Genomic DNA, 24,238 nt, shown 5'->3' on the forward strand with positions numbered 1-24,238 from the left:
GTTGTCTGTGCTAGAGAGTTCTGGGACAAACGCTGGCTCGTTTCTGTTCCTAATTTCTTGTGCGGGGTATATGTAGTTTGAGAATGCTTGGTGACGATTTTAAAGTGGTCTCGTCGGAGCGGTTAGAGCCAATGCCGTTTACCCAGTGCTGGCGTAGACATGGATGCGTGTGATGGCGCGCGGATGGAAGCTGGAGGCAATGAAGGTAGGCAAGCAGTCGTAGTTCGATAGTGGGTAGTTAAATGACACACTTATTTGCACCGTGGTGCTAGAAATGGACCTCCTGTGTACGATTGGTCCAAGCATAGGTGATGTGGGGTAAGTTGTAAAATCAATGGGGAATTTCTAGAGTTCCTTCCCATGGGCCAGAAGATGAAGAGTCATCATTGAGCGTAGTGAGAAGGGGCGTGAAGTGGACAGAGCGAGGAAGCGGTGTCCAGGTCCATTAAAAATATTGCGTATTGTGGCCATGCGGGATGCCATAACAGTGCACTGATCTGGAGACTATATGTCATCAAACTTGAAATAGTTGTGTGTGAATATAAGGCCAGACTCAGTAGCCAGTTGTGCTGTGATCATCAGGATCGTTCCTGACAGCTTGTATTCCACCTGTGGTGGGATGTTTGTGTAGAGACCCTCTACATCATGGTGCTAGATGGTGTTTCTGGAGGGACCACGCATTGTAGTTTCCCAGAAATCAGAGGTGTCCGGAGATAGCTGAAGTGCTGGTGGCTATGGTCTGAGTAGAGAGTACTACATATCAGACAGTCCTTCAGTGAAGAGTGCCAATCCCGAGATGATGGGCACTGCACTTTCGAAAGGGAGGAGTTGTGGAGGGACAGTCTCGCCTACATGATTTCTGGGATCTGGGGACTGTGGGACTGATCCCGCTGAAATGTAACAGAGCAGGAGCAGAAGTTGGCCCCAGTGAGAGTGCCAGTGCCCGAGATGATGGGGCATTGGCACTTCAGAAATGGGAGGAGTTGTGGAGGGGACAGTCTCGCCTACATGATTTCTGGGGACTGTGGGACTGATCCCGCTGAAATGTAACAGAGCAGGAGCAGAAGTTGGCCCCAGTGAGAGTGCCAATGCCCGAGATGATGGGGCATTGGCACTTCAGAAATGGGAGGAGTTGTGGAGGGAACAGTCTCGCCTACATGATTTCTGGGGACTGTGGGACTGATCCAGCTGAAATGTAACAGAGCAGGAGCAGAAGTTGGCCCCGGGGGCTTTAGAGACCCCTGAAGCTTCTAATAAACACTGGGGAAGGAAACCTACTCAGCAAGGTCAGGCTCCACTCATAACTCTCCTGTAAGGGCTTTCTGACCAGGCTCCAGCAGAGCCCACTGGTGAAGCAAACAGCCATCTCTGCACAGGTCACCTCACTAGCCCCTGAATCTGCAAATTCTAAGAAAACAGCGGGACACAAGTTTTCCCAAGACTCTTAGGAGTGAAAGATCATGTGTCATTGGAAATGAAATGTCTCCTAGATTTACAGAAAAAACTTGCAGACTTTGGATTTACATGTATGCTTTGCACAGTTATCTCTTTTTGTCTGATTGTGAGTGGTTCCTCTCCCCCACAACTTCCTCAAAAATATTTAAACGTTTATCTTGCATCCATTAATGTTTTGCAGTATGTTTCTAGCTGCTGTAACTTATTGTAGCTTTGCCTGCCTAGACACATTGTATGACCAAAATATCAACACAGCATAGGTGCTGGAACGAAGGGTGCTGGAGGTGCTGCCACAACCCCTGGCTTGATATGGTTCCATTATATAATGGGTTTACAATTTGGTTCAATTGCTCTCAGCCCCCCATCCCCATATACAAATTTTTCCAGTAGTCCTGTCACACAGAGCAGATTTTCTCTTTCTTTCTTTTAGTGGGAGCTCTGAGTTTGCACTAATAGGGTCTGTAGTTATTGATGAATAGACTGAAAATGCTAGGGTTGAGCTTAGTATTTTGTTAGCATATTGTTTACGGTATTTGATAGACTAGGACATAGATTTAATTATGTTACGTTACCCCCTAATTCCTCTTGATCTGAAGTTCAGCCCAGAGAGAAGGCAAATGGAACTGAAAAACCTTTAACTGGCAGGCAAAGATCTTCCCGTTCTGCTCATTGATCTGTTTCATGAGACTCACACGACGCGCGTTCAAGTATAAAACGGGACAGGTCTGTTCACGTTTTTCTTTTTTTAGCGCTGCAAAATGTTGCCAGTTCAGCCCCTGCGGGTGTCCGTGTATGGATATGAGGAAGCCGAAATAATGAATTCATTTCGTTGGTCCCAGAGCTGAAATGCGCCGGAATCGTAGGGGAAAAAAAACCTTTTAAAGGGCTGTGGCCAGCACTACGCTTTGTCGCCGCTGTACTGAACCATGCCAAGCACACAAGGCCCGTGCATAGAACAGCTCGTGCACGGAACAAGCACAACTTCTTTGTCTTTGCCACATCAGCAGGTGGGTGGGATCGGGCAGATCACAGCACCCGGGCATCTCGCTAAGTAGGCGAGTCACCCTGGGGGCGACCTGTGCCCGCGCAAAAATTCTTCTCACATTAGCAGTGAGGACCCGGGCGTCACCCCGGATCGTTATTTTCCTTACTCATAAGTTTAAGGCATAACAAGAAATTGGAGCAGCTAGAGGAGGGAGCCGACACGGATGCTATAACGGTCGGGGTGAGCAAGGCGTCAGTTCCACCCCGGATTCAGGTCAACCCAGGCCGCGGTTCCAGACACTCCTTACGCTTCCACCCGTGTCTCTTTTCAGCGTGAGCGTTATTTTCGGGGTAGAAATCGTCCAGGGTAACCGTGGTCGCGTATGCAAATATGGAGTCTTCGGACACACAGGATTGTGGGAACCGCGCGCCTTTCCTTCTCGCCCTCTTTGTGGCGCGCGCCTGGGAGGGGTCGCGCGATGCAGCGCCGTTGCCGCGCGGAGCTGGGAGGGGAAGCGGAAGTAGTTTAATCTCATGTCCGGGGCTCGCTCGCTGCGTCTTGTTTCTGGGCCCCGCGACAAGATGGCGGACCTGTCCCTGGACGAGCTCATCCGGAAGCGCGGTGTGACGGTGAAGGGGAGGTGAGCGGCTGGGGGCCCAGGACGCAGCGCGCCGGGGCGGGGAGTCACCGGCGGGACCCCGAGCCCCTTATCGCCCCGGCCCGGGCCTGTTCCAGCGGCGCCCGCCTCCTCCTCACACCCCCGACTTCCCATTGGCTGATCTCTGTCCCCTGGGCTCCTCTCTAGCTGCTAATTGGCTGGCCTTGTTGTCAATCAGAGCGGATGGGGGGATGGAGATTCGGGGAGGGGACAGTTGGGCGGCGGCGGCGGCTGCCCCCCTTCCCCCGCACTCCCCCCCCCCCCCGCGTGCAGGACTGGCCTCTTGTCTGGGGCCGGCAGCCTGGCAGTGCCATGGGGGCCGCTGAGCCCCTAGCGCGGGGCGCGCCTTGCCCTTTCCTGGTGCTCGCCTAGGCTCCCCTCCAGCTTCTTGCCTCCGCCTGCCCAAGCCCCCTCCCTGCCAGGGCAAAGGGCTTTTATCCCGCTGCTGCTTCCCGAGACTGCTGCTCCGTTGCTCGTCTCTCGGCCTCCCCTACTGCGGCTTTGTCTACACTGGAGAACTGAACCAGGCTAAGCGTAAAGGGTTCAGCGAGTCCACACTAGCCGTGCTGAAAGGATTCAGTAACTGTTGCAGGTTTGCCTTCCAGCCATGCTAGCATACACTGCTTTAAGTGTAGGACTTCACGTTTTCTGTGTTCTTGGGTACCTTCCCTGCAGTTCCTGGCACAGCTCCCAGAGGCAGTGGGACTTGGAAGGCCTAGTTTAAACATTTGGGCTAGTCTGCAACCCTACTGGCAGGAGTTCAGGATGAAGTGATTCAGACTAAACAGATATTTAGATCTGAAAAATCATAGTCTCCTTCATACAGGTGATAGCACACCTGCAAAACTATTCAGCCTACTTGTGGATGTGACATGTGTTATAAGGTAGTTAAGAGGTGAGAATGATTCTTAGCATAGCAAGTATGTATCTAGTGTAGACAAGGCCTATGTGCCCTCTTGATTTTCCTGCCCAGCTACCTTTTCTTATGGCAGCTTTTGACCTTCCTTTTTGCCTTAGACACGTGATGCCCCTCAAGACCCTGTTCATGCTTCGCATCTCTCTCTCTCTGCTCTTCCTAGGCAATCCAGTCTACTCCCATGGTTTTAATTTGGGAAGAGGTTAGACTTGAACATGTGCTAAACTGGATGAGTTAAAGTCTACATTGTCTTGTCTAGCTTCATCTTCTACAACAGGTTAGCTTACGCATATTGACTAGGGCAGCATTTCTCAACCCATGGGTTGGGTTGCAAGAAATTGGGTTGCGAGAATGTTTCAAAGGGTCGCGTGGCAGCTCCTGTCCCACAGGGCTGGTTGGGCTTGCCTCCCTGTTCCAGGCACTACAGCCTCTGTGGTCCCAGGGCCCAGCTGTCATGATAATGGGAGCCTCAACAGTCCAAATTTGAGTGAACCACACTGTAACCCTGTGAGCCAGGTCAGACCTCCACTCACAAATTTGATCCAGTCACGGAGGCGGGACCAGACCAGACCAGCACTGCAACCCCAGAGGTTGCAATGCCTGGAGCAGAAAGCCAAACTGAGCCAGCCCCACAGCACAGGAGCTGCCACTGTGGGGTGAGTGCCCCACCCCAGGGCAGGATCTGACTGTAACCACCCCAGGACGTCCACCCCCAGACTATATACTGGGTTGTGACAAGTCATAAACATTTACAAATGGATCCTGAGCCCCAAAAGATTGAGAACTACTTGGCTAGTACATTTTAACACACTTTTAAATCCTACTCTAGCCAAGGCCTTGGCTTTATCCCTTCATTCATGCTTTCCTGCATTCTTGGAACAGTCTTATGCTGTTTATTACACCAAGCACTTCCTCTCTCTTTCAAAACCCTTCTTAACAGGAATCCTTACAACCTTCATTTGCTCAGCGGTAATCTGTCAACAGCATCCCTTACTTGAACATTTGTGCCTTGTCTATTTCTTGTTCATGGTGTCTGACACAGATTGTAAGCTCCCTGATCTAGCTAATATGCCTTACTTAGTATTTGGCAAGCAGAATTAATTTGTATTACTATATAATGCTGTTTAATACAGCCTTGCAAGATTGTCATGAAAATTCAAAAGTCTAGGCATAAAATCTGCTTTCCTACTCAAACATTATGAAAGTGATCACTCTTATTTTATTTGTCACAATCAAGCTGTTAAGTAGAGTTTGTAATAACAGGAACAGAGTTATATGGAGTGATGTGGTTACTGGTTCCTCCTGTATTAGGGCATCATTGAGTTACTACAGGAGTGATTTTCTACAGAAAAGTGACAGTCATCATACCACCTACTTTTTTCTTTAACTCTTGCTCTCTTGATAACACTGATTTAATTTAATCTTCAGTACAGAGAATCCTGACTGATTTCAACAGTGTTAAGTAGATAGCAGTCTGTATAATTCTGCTCAGATGCTAATACTGGAATTGGGTGAATTGAAGTGAAAATGGCATAAGCCACTCACACATCCTAACATCTGAGGGTCATGCACTTCAAGAAAACATAACTTGTGTTTGTCTGACAGGAATTCTTGAAAAGATGTTAGTACAGGTTAATTTTGTTTTTCTACCAGGGGATATTGTGTTACAAAGAACATGCTGAAGGATGTGCTGAATCCAAAAGCATGGAAACCTGTTTCTGTCCTTTTGGTCTTTGCATGGTTCCCCCAAAATAACAACCCTTGAAGTCATAAGGGCTTAGATGGGAGCTGCTGTATGTTCAGCAATTATAGCTGCTTAAGTATGGACTTAGGAACCCATTTTTAAAAATCTTGTCATTTTACCTTTTGCATATCATGTCATATAGTTTATTAATCAGCTTATAAAACACCTAGGACCTTTAGATTAGATAGACTATTGGAATATCACTCTGTTGCTGTTCTGTATGTGCACATGCATACTCGGGGTTCTGTTTGGGAATTCAGGGTTTTGTTTGCACCCACAGAAATGCTTCCATTAATGTTAAAACCCGCTTTATCAGTCTGAAATTTATTTTTCCAGACTAAACAGCAGGCCAGTATTTGGAGGCATTCGATCTCGAATTGGGATCCAGCAAACCCTTTTAAGTAGACCAACACCAACCATCAGCTTCCAAAGGAAGTTTGATGCCCGGCAAAAGATTGGCCTCACTGATGCCCGACACAAACTGGGAGTTAAAGATGCTCGGGAGAAACTGCTTCAGAAAGATGCTCGGTTCAAAATCAAAGGGAAAGTGCAGGATGCCCGGGAAATGCTGAATTCCCGCAAGCAGCAGAGTGTGCCTGCCGAGAAGGTGACCAAAGTGATAGATGCCAGAGAGAAGATCAGCTTGAAAAGGAGTGCTCCTACTGCTGCAATTGTAAGTCCATCTGTGGGGACAGTGACCCCAGCCATGAAGATCACCAAAACAATTCAGGTAGGTAGTCACTGCTATCCTATCACTTGATCCCCACCATTTGTGCTATGACAGGCCAGTTACAATCATAACAGTTGGATAGATGAATTCAAATGATTACAGAGGAGGAGTGTGGGAATCATAGTGATGAATTTTAACCCAGACAGTGAAATAGGCATGCCGGGTTTCATGGTGTCTGTGGATTTTTGGTATTCGGAGTGTTGTCTGCAAAATCTGAGCTTTCATGTAAGCAAAAGTGACTCTGGTCCTTCTAGTGGCCAATAAAATCTTCTACATGTGACTAAGGTAGCGTTCTAAGTCTTCAGACAGACTGAAATAGTAGTACTGAGAGATATGAAGCACCCCCATCTTGCTCAGAAAAAATCTGAGGAAAATATAAGTATCATCATTAACTGCTACACTGCTGATCATCATAGCAAAACACCCATCTGGACAGCATGGTTGGATGTTCTGCTAATTGGATAGGACTGTCTGCAAGAATAAGATTACAAGTTAGAATATGCAGTTATTTGCATTTATAACAGATGTCTACAATTTTGGTCTTCATTTCCTCATCTTCTCTTCTTTTCCAGCCCTTTTCCAGCACAAGCTGATGATGACCTGTTTTAGCAGGAAAGTTCTCGTTTTCAGGAAGTGGCCTAGTTACTTGACAAATTACAAGTTTTGGGTTTTGTCCCAGTTTGTCCCAGTTTCAATATAACCAACTGATTGGCCTACCATCTTTCCTCTGCTCACTGAACTCTGACTTTACGCCCTTGCCATGGATACAACCTTTCCCATCCATCCTCAGGCAGAGGTGGATTAAGATTTATTGGCGCCCTGGGCACAAAGAACTTTTGGGCCCCCCATGCTCCTCCCTTTCCCACGCCAAGGCCCTGTGACCTGGCTGAAATGGGATAAATGGCCAGTTTTGCCAAAAAGGGACTTGGGGCTGGGAGGGGAGAGAAGAGTGACGGTGCTTGGGGGTGAGCAGCAGGGCCCAGGCCAGCCCCGCACAAGGAGGCAGGGGGGGAATATGCTCACTGGGCTCCAGCAGGCCAGTGGGCGGGGCCTAGGGAAAGAGGAGGAGCAGGGTGGCAGGACCCTGGCGGGAGAGGAGAAGCAGGGGTGCAGGGCCAGAGTTCCGGTGTTCCTGCAGGGGCCCTCACATTGGCTGGAGCTCCTGGGCACAGGCTTTATGGGCCTGTATGGTAATCCACCACTGCCCTCAGGTAACATGAATCTCAGCTAACTCTCCTCGACCCCAGTGCCACTTATCGCCTGCCAGACTCCACAATGAACTACACGTGCACTTAGTGCAGTGAGTAGACCCAGATGTCACTGTAAAGGAGGAGAGGATGCTGGACAGCTAAAAGGAAAGGTGCTGGGGGAGAGCTGCAAACCACCGCACATGATAACAGGAACTTACAACCTGATCCTGACCCCTTCTGGCTGCTAAATTGTCCTCCTCCCTAGGATGAGCACCACAGCTACCAAAACCTTTTGCTGAATCTCTTCCCTGACCACTCTTTTCAGCTGCTTCCCATGTCTGCTAGGAAAAGCCATTTCCCCCTTAAATTTGGAGGACTGAATAAGACTCTTTTTGGAGAAATTGCACATTACCTCTGCAGAGTTCCCAGTCCTTGCCAGCCTGGGGAGTGAGAGACTAGACCAAAGGATAGAAGCTGGCTCTTTCACATGGTAGTGTGATGCATTAATCACAGTACAGTAAAGCTTCCCATAGTTGTCGTTTATTCAAATAGGTGACACAGCAATCCTTGACAGTTAAGGTAAAGGGATGTGTACAGAGCTCTCGGCTGTGAGGCGTTAAGACTCTTGCAGTGCACACTATAAGATTTAAGTGGCTTCTGAAAACTTGGTCTACTTTAATGACCTTACTGATGTTTTTGACAGACTCCTCTTGCCCTACAGAGCTGACTAAGGAGTAGTGCAGGGCTTCTCAAACTTCATTGCACCGCGACCCCCTTATGACAACAACGTTACTACATGACCTCGGGGGTGGGAGGGGTGGAGCCCGAGCCCCGCTGTCCCATGTGGCGGGTGGGAGCTCAGATTTCAGCTTCAGCCCTGGGTCCCAGCAAGTCTAATGTTGGCCCTGGTGACCCCATTAAAATGGGATTGCAACCCACTTTGGGGTCCCAACCCACAGTTTGACAACTGCTGGAATTGTGCATAGTAGAGTTAGAAATGACATGAAATCACATAACTAAAACAATAGAGGAAACTCTACATGTGATCTAAGATTCTTCACAGGTTTTGCTAAAATTCCCAGCTGTTTGCAAATGCCGCTGCTCACAACCCACAAACTAAACTGTCCTGGTCCCATCAGGCAGGCAGCCGTGTTGCCTTGGGATGCAATCTTGTCAGATATCTGACATGAATGGAAGATAGATCTTGATCATTACCTGAATGAGAGACCTCCAAGGAAACCTCAGGGTGCTGCAGGAAGTGGTGTTGGTGGTTTAGTAGGGAAGACATTCTCTCTCTGAATCTGAATCAATGGCAGAGAAGGAGCCTAGAGGGAGCTGTGCTGCAGGAGATGCAGTCTTCTAGAAATGCAAAACTGAGGCTCTGACTGGTTGTGATTATTAAAAGTTCCTATGCTAATTTTGCAAAGGGAATATTAGCCCCACTGTCCTGGCCAAGTTGCGTACTGCTCTCAGAGATGGCTGCTAAACTGTTAAGAGACCCAATAGCCCAGAAAAGGAACCTTCAGTTATGGAGTGGTGAAGCTGTAGACCAGAGGTCTCACACTCAAATGACCATGAGGGCCACATGAGGACTAGTACATTGGCTTGAGGGCCGCATCACTGACACCGCTCCCGCCGCCCTCGGCCCTGCCCCCACTCCACCCCTTCCATGAGGCTCCGCCCTGCTTCTTCCCACTCCTTCCCTGCCCCCCTTCCAACCCCTTCCCCGAAATCCCCACCCCAACTCTGCCCCCTCCCTGCCTCAATGGGGTGCAGGAGAGGTGTAGGGTGTGGCAGGGGCTCAGGGCAGGGAGTTGGGGTGTGGGGTGAAGGAGGGATGAGGGGTACGGCATTGGGGTGCAGGAGGGGTGTGGCAGGGGGCTCAGGGCAGGGAGTTGGGGTGTGGGGTGAAGGAGGGGTGAGGGATGTGACGGGGTCAGAGCAGGGGATTGGGGTGCAGGAGGGGTGTGGCAGGGGGCTCAGGACGGGATTGGGGTGCAGGAGGGGTGTGGCAGGGGGCTCAGGGCAGTGCGTTGGGGTGCGGCAGGGAGCTCAGGGTACGGCAGGTGGGTGGGTGTGGCAGGGGGCTCAGGACAGTGGGTTGGGGTGCAGGAGGGGTGCGGCAAGGGGCTCAGGGCAGGGTATTCGACTGCAGGCGCGGTTCGGGGGGGTGGGCTCTGGCCCAGCATGTACTGGAACATGGGTGAGGAGAGGCGCAGGGGTGTATTGCTGTTGCTTCACCACCACCAGCATCTCCCATTGGCCGGGAACAGGGAACCGTGGCCAATGGGAACTGCTGGGGGCGGTGCCTGAAGCAACATCAACACACATCCTGCGCCTCTCCTCCCCCACGTTCTTTCTGCTTCCCAGAACAGCGCAAGGGCAGGGCAGGCAGGGAGCTTGCCCTGACCGCGGTGTGCGCCAGGCCAGAGCCGCTCTACGTAAACACTGGGGGAAGGCGGGGGGCTCCCCTGGGCTGCGTGTTTGAGACCCCTGTTGTAGACCCTGGATTTATTTCAGTCGCACAGGGTAACTAGTCAGACTGCTGAAAGGACCAGCTGTACCATCTTGTGCAGCATTAGCTTCAAGCAAAACTTCATACTAGAGTAGGGATAAGTTCATGCTTGATGTAGAACAGAACTTTTGAATTACTTTGATCCTTAGGGTGTAGGTTTCTGAACAATACCATAAAATGTGGTTATATGCACTGTTGCTTCCCACAGCACCAAAGAAGGGCAGTCTGCAGATCCTGTCACTTAGCTGTATTTAATATTTATATATGCATAAGTCTGATCTTAGCCTTGCAGGTTTTAAATTCATCTCCCGCTAATCTTGAGTCAAAGCTCACATAATTGGCAGTTATAAATCCTCTACCTAGGCTTTAGCTCTTAATTCCTTTGTTGTTTTGGGCTGGTGTGTCATGCTGAACGCTACTGCAGAAAAAAAAAATGATTCTGCATTATTCTGTCTCTTCTGTGCCTTCTAACTGAGGCTTTGTTTCTATATCCTACCATGTCGTGCCATAGTATATATGAGAGCAGGGGTATGTGAGTCTTGTTTAAGTATTCTTGAAATGAACAAATGGCTGCCCTGTTTTGAGACTGGGACCGGCAGATTCTGGTGTTAATACTTTGGCTGTTTTTCCTTTGATACCACAGCAGAAGGCTGCAGTCCCAGGACACTCTCATCCTGCAGGAATGAGGATCAATGTAGTGAACAACCACACAGAGAGACAGGTGAGTTCCATTCACTGGCAGTACTGGTACTATCCACTTGTTGTTATGTGTTTTCCCCAAGGATTAGTAAATGTGACGGGGACACCTTTCATTTTCCTCTGGGTTCTAGTGTCTTGGAAAGGGAGGAATTTGAAAGTTCTTTCACACCTTGACTCTTGTGTATTCTTGTGAAGAAGGTAGGAGGAGGAGAGGTCAAATAAAAGGGACTTTTTATGTTGTAGCTATCGTACATGACAGTTCTGAGAATACAGGGTGGTATTTACAACCTTTGCCTTTCTGAGTTTTAAAGTTTCTTTGCAGAATCCTCTCCTGTGTCCCTTCCCTCCAGACTCTTGTCATAAAATCGTTGGTAATATCACACCAGATCATGCAGTTGGTCCATCTAGTCCAACATCCAGCCTGCTAGGCTGGATCTGATTGTGGTCTGTTCACAAATGACCAGGTGCATTATGTGGGGGGTTCCCCCTTCTCAGAAGTTCTGCATACTGGACCCTGATGAGGCAGAATGCTGGATTACGTTGACCAGTGTTGTGATTTAGCCTGGTAGTTTCTGTATTCATTAACTGAGCACACCTCCGCTGGAGGTCTGAGGGAGACATCTGGCACTCTGTGCTGTCACTTTCTTTTACCGTATTTGCCTTTGAAAGCTTTAGCACCAGCCAGACTTGTAACATTCTCATCCCCTTTGATTCTTTTCTCTTTCTTCTTCTGTACGCAGGCTCTTGTTTCTTTTGGGGTTTTCCTCTCCAATATTTCTCAAATCTATCTTTTCCTCTTCATAGCTATGGTAAAACCTTTTCCATGTCTTGGTCATCTCTTGCCTTGATTAGTGTAATTACCTTCTCCCTGGCCTTCTTTGGTCTTACCTCTTAATTTACTCCCCACCCCTATCTGCCCAGAATGCCATTGGTTAGAACACTTCTTTCTTCCTTTCTTCTGGCAATGTTGCTGCATTCCGTGAATCCCTTCACCAACTTTCTCTTTCCATCCATGTCAGACACAAGCCCCTTGTCCTCATCCTCAGTGTTCCTGACAACTCCATCCCTACCAACACTTCTGCTCTCATTTCATCCAACTATCCCTCTTCTTACAGTCCTGCTGCATCTCTTGCCTTCATGCTTTCTTCATTACTGCACCTTATGCTTGGAGCAGACTCCTATTTCTTGTGCCCAACTAGAACCTGTGTCCTCCTTAAATCCACTTCTTTTGCAGATCCTTTCTTCACTGATCACCACACTTTGTAAACTCTTTCCCTGAGTATAGAATTATAGAACTGTAAGGGACCTCGAGAGGTTATCTAATCCAGTCCCCTACCTTGTGGCTGGACTAAGTATTATCAAGACCATTTCTGACAGGTGTTTGTCTAACCTGCTCTTAAAAATCTCCAATGATGGAGACTCCACAACCTCCCTAAGCAATTTATTCCAGTGCTTAACCACCCTGACAGGAAGTTTTACCTAACGTCCAGTCTAAACCTCCCTTGCTGCAATTTAAGCCCATTGCTTCTTGTCTTTTCCTCAAAGGTTAAGAACAATTTTTCTTCCTCCTCCTTGTGACAACCTTTTACGTAGTTGAAAACTGTTATCATGTCCTCTCTGTCTTCTCTTTTCCAGACGAAACAAACCCAGTTTTTTCAATCTTCCCTGATAGGTCATGTTTTCTAGACCTTTAATTATTTTTGTAGCTCTTTGGACTCTCTCAAATTTGTCCCCATCCTTCCTAAAATGTGGCACCCAGAACTGGACACAATACTCCAGTTGAGGCCTAATCAGTGCAGAGTAGAGCAGAAGAATTACTTCTTGTGTCTTGCTTACAACACTCCTGCTAATACATCCCAGAATTATGTTTACCTTTTTTTTGCAACAGTGTAACTCTGTTGACTCATAATCAGCTTGTGGTCCACTATGACCCCTAGATCCCTTTCCACAGTACTCCTTCCTACACTGTCATTTCTCATTTTGTATGTCCGCAACTGATTGTTCCTTCCTAAATGGAGTACTTTGCATTTGTCCTTACTGAATTTCATCCTACATACTTCAGGCCATTTCTCCAGTTTGTCCGTATCGTTTTGAATTTTAATCCTATCCTCCACAGCAGTTGCAACCCCTCCCAGTTTGGTACACCTCTACCCTATTATAATGCGACCCAATATAACACAAATTTGGATATAACACGGTAAAGCAGCGCTCGGGGGGGGAGGGGTTGCGCACTCCGGCTGATCAAAGCAAGTTCAATATAATGCAGTTTCACCTATAACGCTGTAAGATTTTTTTGGCTCCCGAGGACAGCGTTATAGCAGGGTAGAGGTGTATTGTCTGCAAACTTTAAGTGTACTCTATGCCATCATCTAAATAATTGATTAAAATATTGAACAGAACCAGACCCAGAACTGATCCCTGCGGGACCCCACTCATTATGCCCTTCCAGCATGACTGTGAACCACTGATAACTACTCTCTGGGAATGGTTTTCCAACCAGTTTTGCACCCACCTTATAGTAGCTCCATCTAGGTTGCATTTCCCTAGTTTGTTTATGAGAAGGTCATGCGAGACAGTATCAAAAGCTTTACTAAAGTCAAGATATACCATATATCTTTGTGTTTGAGTTGAATTATAAGCTCTTTGGGCAGGTATCTTGGCTTTGTGTTTTGGAAACAACCATATGCATTTATGTTTCCCCTTAAAAACAGCATTGGCTGCAATGTAATGAGAGTATTTGGGAGTTCCCCACAGTGTTGAGGGTAGGGATTCAAAGCACCTAACGAACCTTGGAAGTGAATTGTTCATTCAGCAACAAAGAATGTCAACCTCCTCAGCCCAGTGTATTCTGGGACTGGACAGGCATCTAATGTGTTGAATACAGTTTATTCAAAAGGGTTTTGGACTCACATGCATTTGGTAGCCATTTGCTTACCAAAAAGTCATGTACGTTTGCATTAGGCTGGTAGCTGGCAGGAAGCTAAGGAACAGCAGGCACTAAATCTTCACTGTATTAATGTTGTCCATGAGCCCACATAACGTCCAGGGATTCAGAAGTCTGTATGTAGCTGCAGTATTTCTGGAGAACTCTTTGCTGTGGCATCCCTGAGGAAGAAGTGTCATTGCGAGGGCACTCTTGTGTCCACTTGCTTTTTGAATCAGATTTATCCAACCTCACCTCTTTGTCACTGAGTTGTGAGGGCAGGAAGAAGGCACAGAGAGGAGTCGTTGCTACCATCTTTCTGACCGTGAGCAGGTCTGTTCCTCAGGAGGCTGGAGTTGGGGAGAGGAAGGTGATGGGCATGTGCCATCTGAGTAAAACAATGCCCTTGTGAGACTATCGTTTGCTTGCTGTTTGTCTTTAGGGCCTGTATGACATGGAAGATGATGATGAAACCATATCTCCTCTTCCTAGCAAACAGATGAAAATCACCACCACCAATAGCTTCCTGCACAACGCGGTAAGGGGGTGTCTCAACAGTCCCCACCACACCATGCTCACCTTGGGTGGACACGCAGGCTGCAGCTTTACAGGGCTTATGTTCTTTTAAAGTATGTAAAAGATCCCCTTGGTACGTGTTTGCCCTCAGCCCCTCCCATTCCTTCATGCCTGTGCTTCCAGCTTTACCTTGCAGGTCAGAGGAGTCCTCTTTGGGCTCCGTACGTTGTTACAAGCCTTTTGCAGCCAGAATGACTGCATACCGTCACTGGTAGGAGATTTCTGCATGTTGGCTTTTGGCTGTCTTCCCCTGGTGGAGAATAGTTCCTTGAACCTGGCTCATCATTGCCTGAGCATGCGAGCAGTGGAAACTTGCTGATCCCACTGATCCCAGACTGGACTACTAGAGAGAGATCCTCTTGCATTGCAAAATTGCAGCTGGCTGCCTATCCGCAGGCACCAACCATCTGGAGGAGGGTGGAAAAGCAGACATATAGATGTGGCTGTCCTGGTGCTCACAATCTGGTTTGGTCCATGTAAGTCAGTGCTGAATCAATACCACTTAACTCCGGGAGTTGCCAGCATCTGACTAAGATTTAAAACTGAACTCCTGACCACTTAAGGTCATTAAAAATTCCTGGATTTTTTTTGCAAGAGTAGAGGTGTTAGTTCCAATACACTGACCACATTCCAAGCATGATCATTATATTCTGCTGACCTAAAACTCCCCAAGCAGCGCCCAACTGGAGATGTTATTCTTCACATCTCTTCCCGTGATACTAGGTTAGTGTTTCTGGAGAAGAATGGCCACTGCATTCTAGCCCATAGAAAGATGAATCTTAATGGATGAGTGATCTCTGCAGGCAGTTTGAAAAGTGCTTTGGGATCTTCAGGATGAATGATGTAAAATGAAAATCCTTCTTAACTGAGCTTTACTACTGCAATGTGAAAACAAGTACCCTTTAACAGTGCTTGTCTGCAAGGCGTGGTGACGACTGTCTTTAGGGCTAAATGCATTCATAAGTGCTTTAGCTGATTTCCCCAGCCAGGGGTGGAGCTGCTGACAGTCTCCAGTAACTCATAAGGTCATCAGACTGGGAGGGTGTGACAGCACCTCAGTGTGTGTTGGTAACTCTCCCTGGCTATTGCTGCTTGAAAAGGGGTTTCTGCTTGAGAAGGTTACATCTTTCAAGGATGCTGTTATTCACCCTTTGTTTAGGCTGGGCTCAGTGGCAATAAGTTCTCTCTTTCCAAGACCGTCCCCCTCACCAAAGTGGTCCAGAATGACACCTATACAGCCCCCCCAGCACCTCTCTCTCCCATTCGGACAAAGGCCCTGACAAACATGTCCCGGACCTTGGTGACCAAGGAGGAACCACCAAAAGAACCAGCACCTGTTGAGGTGAGTACAGGATAAGGGGTCTGCCTTCTAGTGGAGAACCTCCACACCTCTAAAATCTGTCTAGTTGGGCTGGATGGAGAGCTCGCCTCAACATCTCCCTCCCACACCCTCAACATGGGATTTGTTACTTAGAGGATCAAGCCAATCTCGGTGACTGGAACCCACTTCCAGGCATTTTAAAGCTGAATCTGTCTATGAATCCTCATTTATTGCTAGACAGTAAGAAGGGGGAACGTTTGGGCTTCCCATCTTGATGTTTTTGTTGAATTTTCTGTCCCCCAGAAGTCCTGGCAGAATCCGTGTTGCTAGGATAAAAGATAAGAAATGGGTGGTTACTTCAATACCAATGGTGACTTCAGGGACCAATGGGATTTGAGATTTAACTGACTGTTTACATGTGCAGGGCTAAACTAATGGTCACATGTGGGGTTGAGGTGGAAAAATAACTTCAGAGACCTATCAGCAGGAAAGATGGGCTTTATCTGTTAAGACCAGTTGGGCTAGGTTTGAGGGAGCTTAGTACTGTCTTAACTTTTCAGCATTGTTTTTCCCTCTCCCTTCACCCATTTGCCTTCCCTAGGGCCCTATTTGCTTCAGTTTATTCATGTTTTTTCTGCCATGATGTCTTCTCTGATGTCTTTTACTCTGTCCTTCTGCATATGATATGCTCTTCTTTGTGTTGGCAGCCAGTGTTCAGCCCTTTGGAAGGTACAAAGATGACTGTGAACAATCTGCACCCCAGAGTCACAGAGGAAGACATTGTTGTGAGTGCCATTTACTGCTGGGCTCTGTGTGGCTAGAATTTCCCTCATGCCCCTCTCCATAGATTTGATTGCACTAGCCACATTTTGTGTTAGTGCAGGGGTTTGCATTTGTGTGTTTTGTTTTTTGGAAGAGTTCTTAGAGTTCCCTGCCTTCCACTTCTTAACCTTTATGCTGAAGAAAAATCCCTTTTAGGTGCATTGAGACCATGTCTAGTTGGCTGGAGGAGTTGATTTCAAGGGATACATGGCATTGTTCTCACCCTTCTACTGCCCGCCCTCCACACCCAAAACCTCCACAGCACTTGCTCATAGTAAGCCTCCCTTGTGCTCCCAGCCCCTGAGCACTAAACACAGGCCCCCAGCTGATTAGAATTTTAATTTGTGTTCCTTTCAGAATTGAAAAACATGAAAATCCTTTTAATCCCACTTTGGAAAAACTTTCCTCTCCCTTTCAGTTAGACAGAGAGGGGTTACTGGGTTTAACTCCAGTTATTTCCTATGCTATGAATTCTTTCAGTTATTTCCTATGCTATGACTGAAGTAACCTTGAACGCTTCATCCTGCAGTAGTGTTAGTAATCAATCTATCAGACACCAAGTACTTATACCAGTGGTGGGCAGCCTGCAGACATTTTCCTGCCATTGACCGTCTGCAGGCACTACCCCTCTCTCCCCCCGCAGCTCCCAGTGGTCACTTTTGCCATCCCCGGCCAATGGAAGCTGCAGGAAGTGGCAGCCAGCACATCCCAGCGGCCCACTGCTTCCTGCAGCTCCCATTGGCCAGGAATGATGAACCGCAGCCACTGGGAGCTGCAGGGGACCATGCCCGTGGACGGTCAACGTCAGCAAAACGTCTTACAGCCCACAGTCACATAACCCTGATGGGCCGCAGTGTTGCCCACCACTGACTTATACCATAGTAGGTATCTCTAGACTGCTAGCTATTTCACTCCCAGAGTCTTGAACTACTCAGCTGTGGATGTGGGGGCCCTCTTTCTGAGCCTGGCCCACCATGGTAAGACCGTCAGATCAAAGCAGTAACTCTAATGTGGCACTGACAGCAAGCACAGCCATGACCTGCTGTCTGTCCTCAGGAGCTGTTCTGTGTGTGTGGCGCTTTAAAGCGAGCCCGTCTCATGCACCCTGGAGTGGCTGAAGTGGTCTTTGTGAAGAAGGAAGATGCCATCACAGCATATAAGAAATACAACAACAGGTGCTTAGATGGTAAGTTTGAGGCTGGAGTTGAAGGTCAGGTGCATGAATTAATCAAAGGCTTTCCAGCTCGGTGCAGATTTCAGAAGGTAATTCAGAGTCTTGTGCTGCTCCAGGAGGGAGTGTATCAGGGAATGCTACTGAGAGCTGGATAAAGGGGGTTGGGGTTCAATGCTACAGGTTTTATGTAGGTAGTTGAGTATCTCCACTGTCCATCAGTGTTGTTTTCAAAATCTTGTTTCCCTAGGGGAGTGGTCTAGCTCAAAGTTTGCATCTGGCTTCCGTTGAAGTTAAAAACACACAATTCTCCCCACCAGATAAAACTATTGGTGCATCTAATCCAATATCCTGTCTCTGACCCCAGCCAATGCTGGACACTTCACAGGAAGGCATATTGTCCCTGCATGGGCAGTATGACAAACCCCTGTTTTTTGCAAAGGCCTCAAGGCACATTCAAAGCATTTCTGAAATCAGGGGGTTGCAAAAATGAATATCAGTCTCTGTATGGATTTTGAATAGTACAGTGATTCAGCTAATACAATTTACCGATTATATTATTGTAGATGGAAATTCATTGCTGACTCTAGATGGTTATTCACTTGCTCTTTGCCCTTAAACTTGAGGATTGATGGCTCTTGTAACTTTATCCTAGCGAGCAAAGTCACTTAAGGTGCAAGCAGCTCACAATCGGAGATTCTCCTGCATCTTTGCTAAACCATTGCAGTCTACTCTGTAATTGCTCGGCCAGCTGTTAGCCAGTGCTAGAGTGTTGTAACTGCATTAAGCTCTTACGGTAGCTCCGCTACTGCTTGCAAGTGCTCTGACTTTGCCATGACTCAAGAGTGAAGCTGCTGTCTCTAATGGCTCCCCACAATTCCCTAATGAGTAGGGCTGCATCCGCTCACCTCTGTCTGCACATCAGTGTAATGCTTCTGGGGTCTTGCCTTGCTGGGGATATGAAATCTGGTTTTGGGTTTTTTTTAGGGCAGCCAATGAAGTGCAACCTTCACATGAACGGGAACGTCATCACATCAGATCAGCCAATCTTGCTGTAAGTGCTCAGGGTGGAAGAGCCAAAAGAATTTGCAGGTTCTGTTTTGGGGAGAACTTTTTGAGGTGAAGTGCAGGAGGAAAATTTTTCTATGGTAAATTCTTTTCACAAGAAAATCCTCTGTACCCCTTTCTCACCTACACCCCTTCAGCTGCACCTAGCGCTGAATTGCAGCCAGTGTCTTTCCACTCAAGAAAAACAAGATGAGACTCCTTCCACAGCCCATCAGTGCTAGCCTGACTGGCTGCAGGATTGCTCCTGAGCAATGCAATGCGTTCCCTTCGCATGCACCTGAGTTGAGTGTGCTGCAGTCTGTTTCCATAGCATCCCTATCCCCTGCTGGCTCAGGAATGAGAGGCTGGGACCAGGAACTTCTACGGCTGAAAGCATATCTTAAGCCACACACCCAATGTGTTGGAGGGGGAACAGTAGCCTCTGAGGCTGCCCTAGTCTTACTGTAATGTGAGATTAACTTTTGTGTCTGTTTTTCATCATGCAGTCGATTAAGCGACACCCCCTCTGTGAAGAAGGAAGTAGAACCACGGCGGTCGAGTGCTGGTGCCTCCTCTAATCCGCCAGCTGAGGTGGACCCTGACACCATTTTGAAGGCGCTCTTCAAATCCTCGGCGGCCTCTGTCTCTGTGCAGCCCACAGAATTCAAAATCAAACTCTGAGAAGAGTGGAGGCGAGCAGTGGACTGGAAAACTTGCTAAAGGCATGGAATGGGGAGAATCACGTGGGAGCGCAGGTGTTACTGTGTTTGCCCACCTTGTGTTTTTTGTTTTCTATGATCGCTACCTTCCTGTACAGTAGTGTTCCCTTTCATGTGTATTTTCTGTTTTCATAGTTGGAGTTTTCTTCCACATTTTTCCAAGAGAATAACCTCCCCCTTCTGCCAGTGAGATATATTACCAAGCATAGACTCATGTAACTCCCTTGTTTGCTCCACACCCCCTTGTGGCCAGCTATTAAAAGTGCACCTAGAGACTTCGAGGGAAGGGGAATGATAAACAGCACCTCTTGTCCTCCGGCTAACAACCTCTGACAGAAAGGTGAAGTCCCTCTGTTACTGTTGCTTGATACCAGATTTAATTTTTAAAGCTGTTGCATTTGGGGTGGAGCCAGGTGTGATGCTCAGAAGCAAGCAGCGTTTTGACAGTTTTATCTCACGTGCACCTGGTAGGATACAACTTCTGCCTGGCTGTTCGATGCTTTGCTAATCAGCAGCTGTGACACTTGGAGGCTCTGAGAAGAATCCAGCTCCCCTGTTTATCAGCTGATGGAAGAGTTTGGGCTGTGGGGAGGATATATGCACAAGTGCAGACATACTGCATCTAATCTGCTGTCACAGTTAAGCCTCTGCTATTGTCCTGGTGAAGTTCAGCATTCAATAACGCACTGAGGGGGAGAAAATAGCCCAGGCTTCTGTGTAACATGAATATATCTGCCCCTTAGGGTACCCCAGGATGATCTGCCTTTTCCTTCTTTCTGGACCAGCTTCATGTGAGAGCAGGGATTTTGACCAGAAACACTAGAAATCGAGTGTTTCCCCTCCAATTAGGTTGAGTCATATCATGTTCTCTCAACCCCTGCTGTCCATGTAGGGACATGAGCTTTTTTATTGGGTGGGGTTGGGACTGGGAAGTTCTTCTAGAATCTCCAGTCCAATTTTATGGAGAGGAGTGGGTTGGGAAGTAAGTCATGTACTAATATGTAGGAAATAATCCTCTTGTCCACCTGCTCTGAAGGAGTATCAATTGTAAAAGGGCTCCACATGAGCTGTGCTTGGCTGACATGCAGAACAGCTGCTCGTGTACATGGGTTGGAAGGATGGTGGAGGCACTTCATGGCCTCAGAGGGATGGCCGTTGGGAAATCAGTGTAAGGTATACAGCAGAGAGGAGAGCATGGAAACCAAGCAAGCCCCAGGTAGAGCCACAAGAATGTACCTTCCGAGGAGGGACTGTTTGTCTGTGATGAGCCATTGGCCACTAGGTGGCACTTGTTGTGCTCCCATTGTTAGCATAGCATTAACCCAGTGAAAATTGGGAAGTCCAGATAGCTCTAACTCTATTAGTTTCAATTGTATTATGAGAAAAGAGGAAAGTGAAAACCACCCCAAAATCTGGCTGAAGTTTGAACTTGATCCTTCCAGCTATGAAACTAACCAATTCTGGTCAGCACTGCGGATATTCTTTAGTGAACTCTGTCCAGTACCATTGTAGATTCAGACTCCATTTCTTGGTGGACTCTGTTTCTTTTGCACTCTTGTGCAAAGTCTTTATTCTGTCCGGTTGCTACAAACCATTCTTCTCTCATGCCATTTCACTCGTAGCCATGGAAAAAACTGAGGACGCAACTGAACTTGCTTTTCTGAGTACTCATTGTATCTGGAAAATAACTGCAGTTATCGGGGATGCTTCTTATGAACTGCACATGTATGGGGGAAAGGTTTGAGACACCAATTGTTCCTCTTTTAGATCGCCCATCAGACATCTGTGTTTTAATAAAACGGGGTGGGAGAAAGGGAGTGTTATGGGTTGGAGAAGACTATGTATTATCTGTTTCAGAATAAATGTTTGTTATACAGAGATTGGATTCTAAACTTCTTAAGACGCTGAGGAAATTGACAGAGGCCAGGTCAGTTGAACTTTGAATCAAGACTGCTGCTTCACTGGTAGAAAGAAGTTGGGAAGTTTCAAATCAGTAGTGTTGGTTCAGTGAATGCCATACATAGTTAAGCACAAGGTGGGCAGTGGGAGGAGAGTGCATGCCTGGCTCAACTCAGGCAACTGGTACTAATATGACAAAGCCTTACAGCTTTAGTGCTGAAGTTCAGCCCAGCTCACTATGTCATCAAAATTACTACTAGCTAATAGCTGGCTGCTGTCCTATGATGTGAAATGAGATTGGTAGTCTTGGTCTAATTTTTAGTAGCCAGGTATCCATACTATCAAAATGGACACTGTCAGTCCACATTATTGGCAGCTTGAAGGCGAAAGAATGAATGGAGCTTTGAGACTGAACAACCCTCAGGGTTGAAATATATTGGTGAGACGATGTGGAGAAGTTTGCGTTGCTGCTGTCTTCTCCATACCTGTTCTGAGAGAGGCCTTCAGTTTACAGGTCTTTTAGGTATCTTTCAGGAGCACTAAGCTCACAACAAACATTTAATTAAAGAGTGGATCCTAACTATGCACTGTCTGAGCCTTTTGGCAATTCTCACTTCATGAAGATCTACAACAGTTGTAACAGTGAAGGGGAAAATATGTTCCAGTGTTCATTTACATGGTAATCTTTTTGGAGCAGGGACAGCACCGAGCACAATGGGCCCTGAACCTGAGTAAGGTCTTTCAGTGCTACTGCAATGTAAATAAGGCAACAAGAACCTGGGAACCTTACATAGTAGCACAACTCTCCTGCCTGCCTCGGAAAACTTTTTGTCTGTCCTTTCTCCCAGTAATAATATTTCTGTCATGACAGATGAAATGTCTATAAGTCCACTGACCTTCCAAGTGGTGGAGTGTGTGTGTTTGATGATAACCACAAGAATTCCTGTGCTGCATCCTGTTTTTTTAAACATCCATATGCTCTGTGGTGGTGTATTTACCCAGCTCATCATGGCCTCCTTAGGACAGAAGACTTGAGTTGTCTGCATTGCAAAGCCTCTTTACGTGGATGCTAACCTTCCTTTTCCCATTTGACAAGAAACGTGGTGGGCTTCAGCCTGGCTAAGACTATCAGGACCGTGTGAAGCAACAAGCCCTAGAACGGCCACCGACCACTTAGCAAGCATGTAAACAGAACCTACATGGTGACAAGCTTTCAAAGTTTATCTTCCTGATAAAAATGCAGCCTCAAGGCTCTGAAAGGGTTTGTCACTACTGTAAGTACTGCTCCGTGGAGACAAACCTGCAGTAACACTAATCCTTTTAGAGGACTGTTGTCCTGTTGATCCACAGTTAGTTCCAAAGGCAGAAAGGCATGGTGCGTTCTGGTGTCTCTCTGTCTAAAACTGTTCTCTATAGTAGATTATTATGCAGTTAACAAGGAGCTTTCTGATTTTATACACTAAGCCTCAGCCACAGCTGGAGAAAGGATACAGGTCTAGGTGGGTCACTAATCTCCATATTTTTGGCATAGGAAGTTCCTTTACTGTTAGGATGATGTGAATGTAGACACATGCATTAATGGTATTTGTTTAAGGAAGAGAGTCACATTATTAACATTGTGATCATAGGTCAAACCTGGGATAATTTAACTGACATGGACATTTATTTAGAAGGCCATGGCACACTGTTATTTCCCTACAGCCCAGGAGCTCAAGTGTGACCACTGAGAATGTTTGGATTATACATATACTGTAATGGAGAGCCTGAGTCAAAGGTGAGTTCTACTAACAGACCTTATTTGTAGAATTCTAATATAATTAGTAAGTTACCCCAAAAAAAAGTCCATTTGTCATGTGTTATCTGTAAAGGTGTAGCAGTGGGGGATCTTGACCTTGGTCATTTCTGAGACTTTAAATCTAATGAAGGTCACCTTTCCCATAATATCTACAAAGTGTTCAATCATTTATCCATATCCATTTTTATTCATAATTTAAATAAACCAAATCTTGACATCCTTACTGGATCAGCTTGTTCTGTTAATCTTGCTAATTTAGAGAATCTACCCAACTGCTTTAGACTTCCTATCACAGCTCATCCCAATTTCTCCAAAGAGCTCTCATATTTGCGGCGAGCAGAAGTTAAAATGGTTGAGAGAGAGCTTTGACTTGGTCAGTTGAAAAAAATCTCTCTTAAAGAAAACAATTTGTTCCATGGGAGCTGGGATTCTCATGTTAAAGAGAGTGAAGGAATGGGGCAGAGCCTTAGATTCAGCTGCTCATTTAATAGGATTCCATCTTTTTTTACTGTCTTTAAGCACTCTGCCACCTTAGTGATTTTGTGTTTTCCAATGACACAGACTTAAAAACAGTGGTTTGTGTGAAATTAGATGGTGGTTCAAGTTCACTTTCCAGTGGTCCACCAATATCACAACTGTCAGCAAAGATGGATAACGGAGATACAATTTCTCTCCTAGGGTTACACTGCACTTCAGTGTGGGAATTGGACAGTAGTGGGGAAGACAGAGGAGGAGTGATTTGGAAAGAACTTGTGTGTGGTTGTGCTGCACCTGTTCTGGGTATGGAGAGGTGCTTTCAGACTCCAGGGCTTTACATTTACCTCCTTTCACCAATGAGAATTTTGTTTTTTTTAAAAAATAAAACTAACATCTTAGACACAGAAGGGAGGGAGCATGCTGTGCTGCCTGGGCCTAGAGCTCTAGTGTCTTCCAACCTGTCACAGCTTTCTTGTGCAAGTTTGGCCACAGTGATTAACCTTCTGCCTTGATTTCCCCATCTGTAAAGCAGTGATAATACTTGGCTATGGCAAGATTGTTGTGGGGTTCAGCAGGATTCTCGGAAGCAGCAAAAT

At 46.9% G+C, this 24,238-nt stretch overlaps 1 protein-coding gene and 1 non-coding gene across 3 annotated transcripts; one reads left to right on the forward strand and one right to left on the reverse strand.

Moving 5' to 3' along the window:
- Positions 1-2,473: 2,473 nt before the first annotated feature.
- Positions 2,474-2,623, reverse strand: LOC116838154 (U12 minor spliceosomal RNA). Its single transcript, XR_004376873.1, has one exon. It is a non-coding gene; the product is annotated as a U12 minor spliceosomal RNA (small nuclear RNA).
- Positions 2,624-2,885: 262 nt separating this feature from the next.
- POLDIP3 (DNA polymerase delta interacting protein 3) lies at positions 2,886-23,388 on the forward strand. Of its 2 annotated transcripts, none has more exons than XM_032803179.2 (9): positions 2,886-3,080; positions 6,095-6,488; positions 10,840-10,914; positions 14,258-14,353; positions 15,551-15,733; positions 16,420-16,497; positions 17,591-17,720; positions 18,693-18,759; positions 19,259-23,388. In XM_032803179.2, exons 1-9 carry the CDS (start codon positions 2,974-2,976, stop codon positions 19,431-19,433), a joined length of 1,305 nt encoding a protein of 434 aa, XP_032659070.1. In that variant the 5' UTR covers positions 2,886-2,973; the 3' UTR covers positions 19,434-23,388. The 2 variants fall into 2 exon arrangements, with proteins under 2 accessions (XP_032659070.1, XP_032659069.1); XM_032803178.2 differs by having other exon boundaries at positions 2,896-3,080; positions 10,837-10,914.
- The last annotated feature ends 850 nt before the right edge of the window (positions 23,389-24,238 follow it).

This window comes from Chelonoidis abingdonii, chromosome 1 (genome assembly GCF_003597395.2).
Source record: "Chelonoidis abingdonii isolate Lonesome George chromosome 1, CheloAbing_2.0, whole genome shotgun sequence".
Taxonomy (NCBI): domain Eukaryota; kingdom Metazoa; phylum Chordata; order Testudines; family Testudinidae; genus Chelonoidis; species Chelonoidis abingdonii.

Bases quoted from the DNA above. Each gene is read 5' to 3' on its own strand.
- POLDIP3 (XM_032803178.2), top strand. From the start codon at position 2,974: ATGTCCGGGGCTCGCTCGCTGCGTCTTGTTTCTGGGCCCCGCGACAAG. The intron at 10,915-14,257 runs GTGAGTTCCATT...GTTTGTCTTTAG, and splicing joins ACAACCACACAGAGAGACAG to GGCCTGTATGACATGGAAGA. The intron at 16,498-17,590 runs GTGAGTGCCATT...GTCTGTCCTCAG, and splicing joins TCACAGAGGAAGACATTGTT to GAGCTGTTCTGTGTGTGTGG.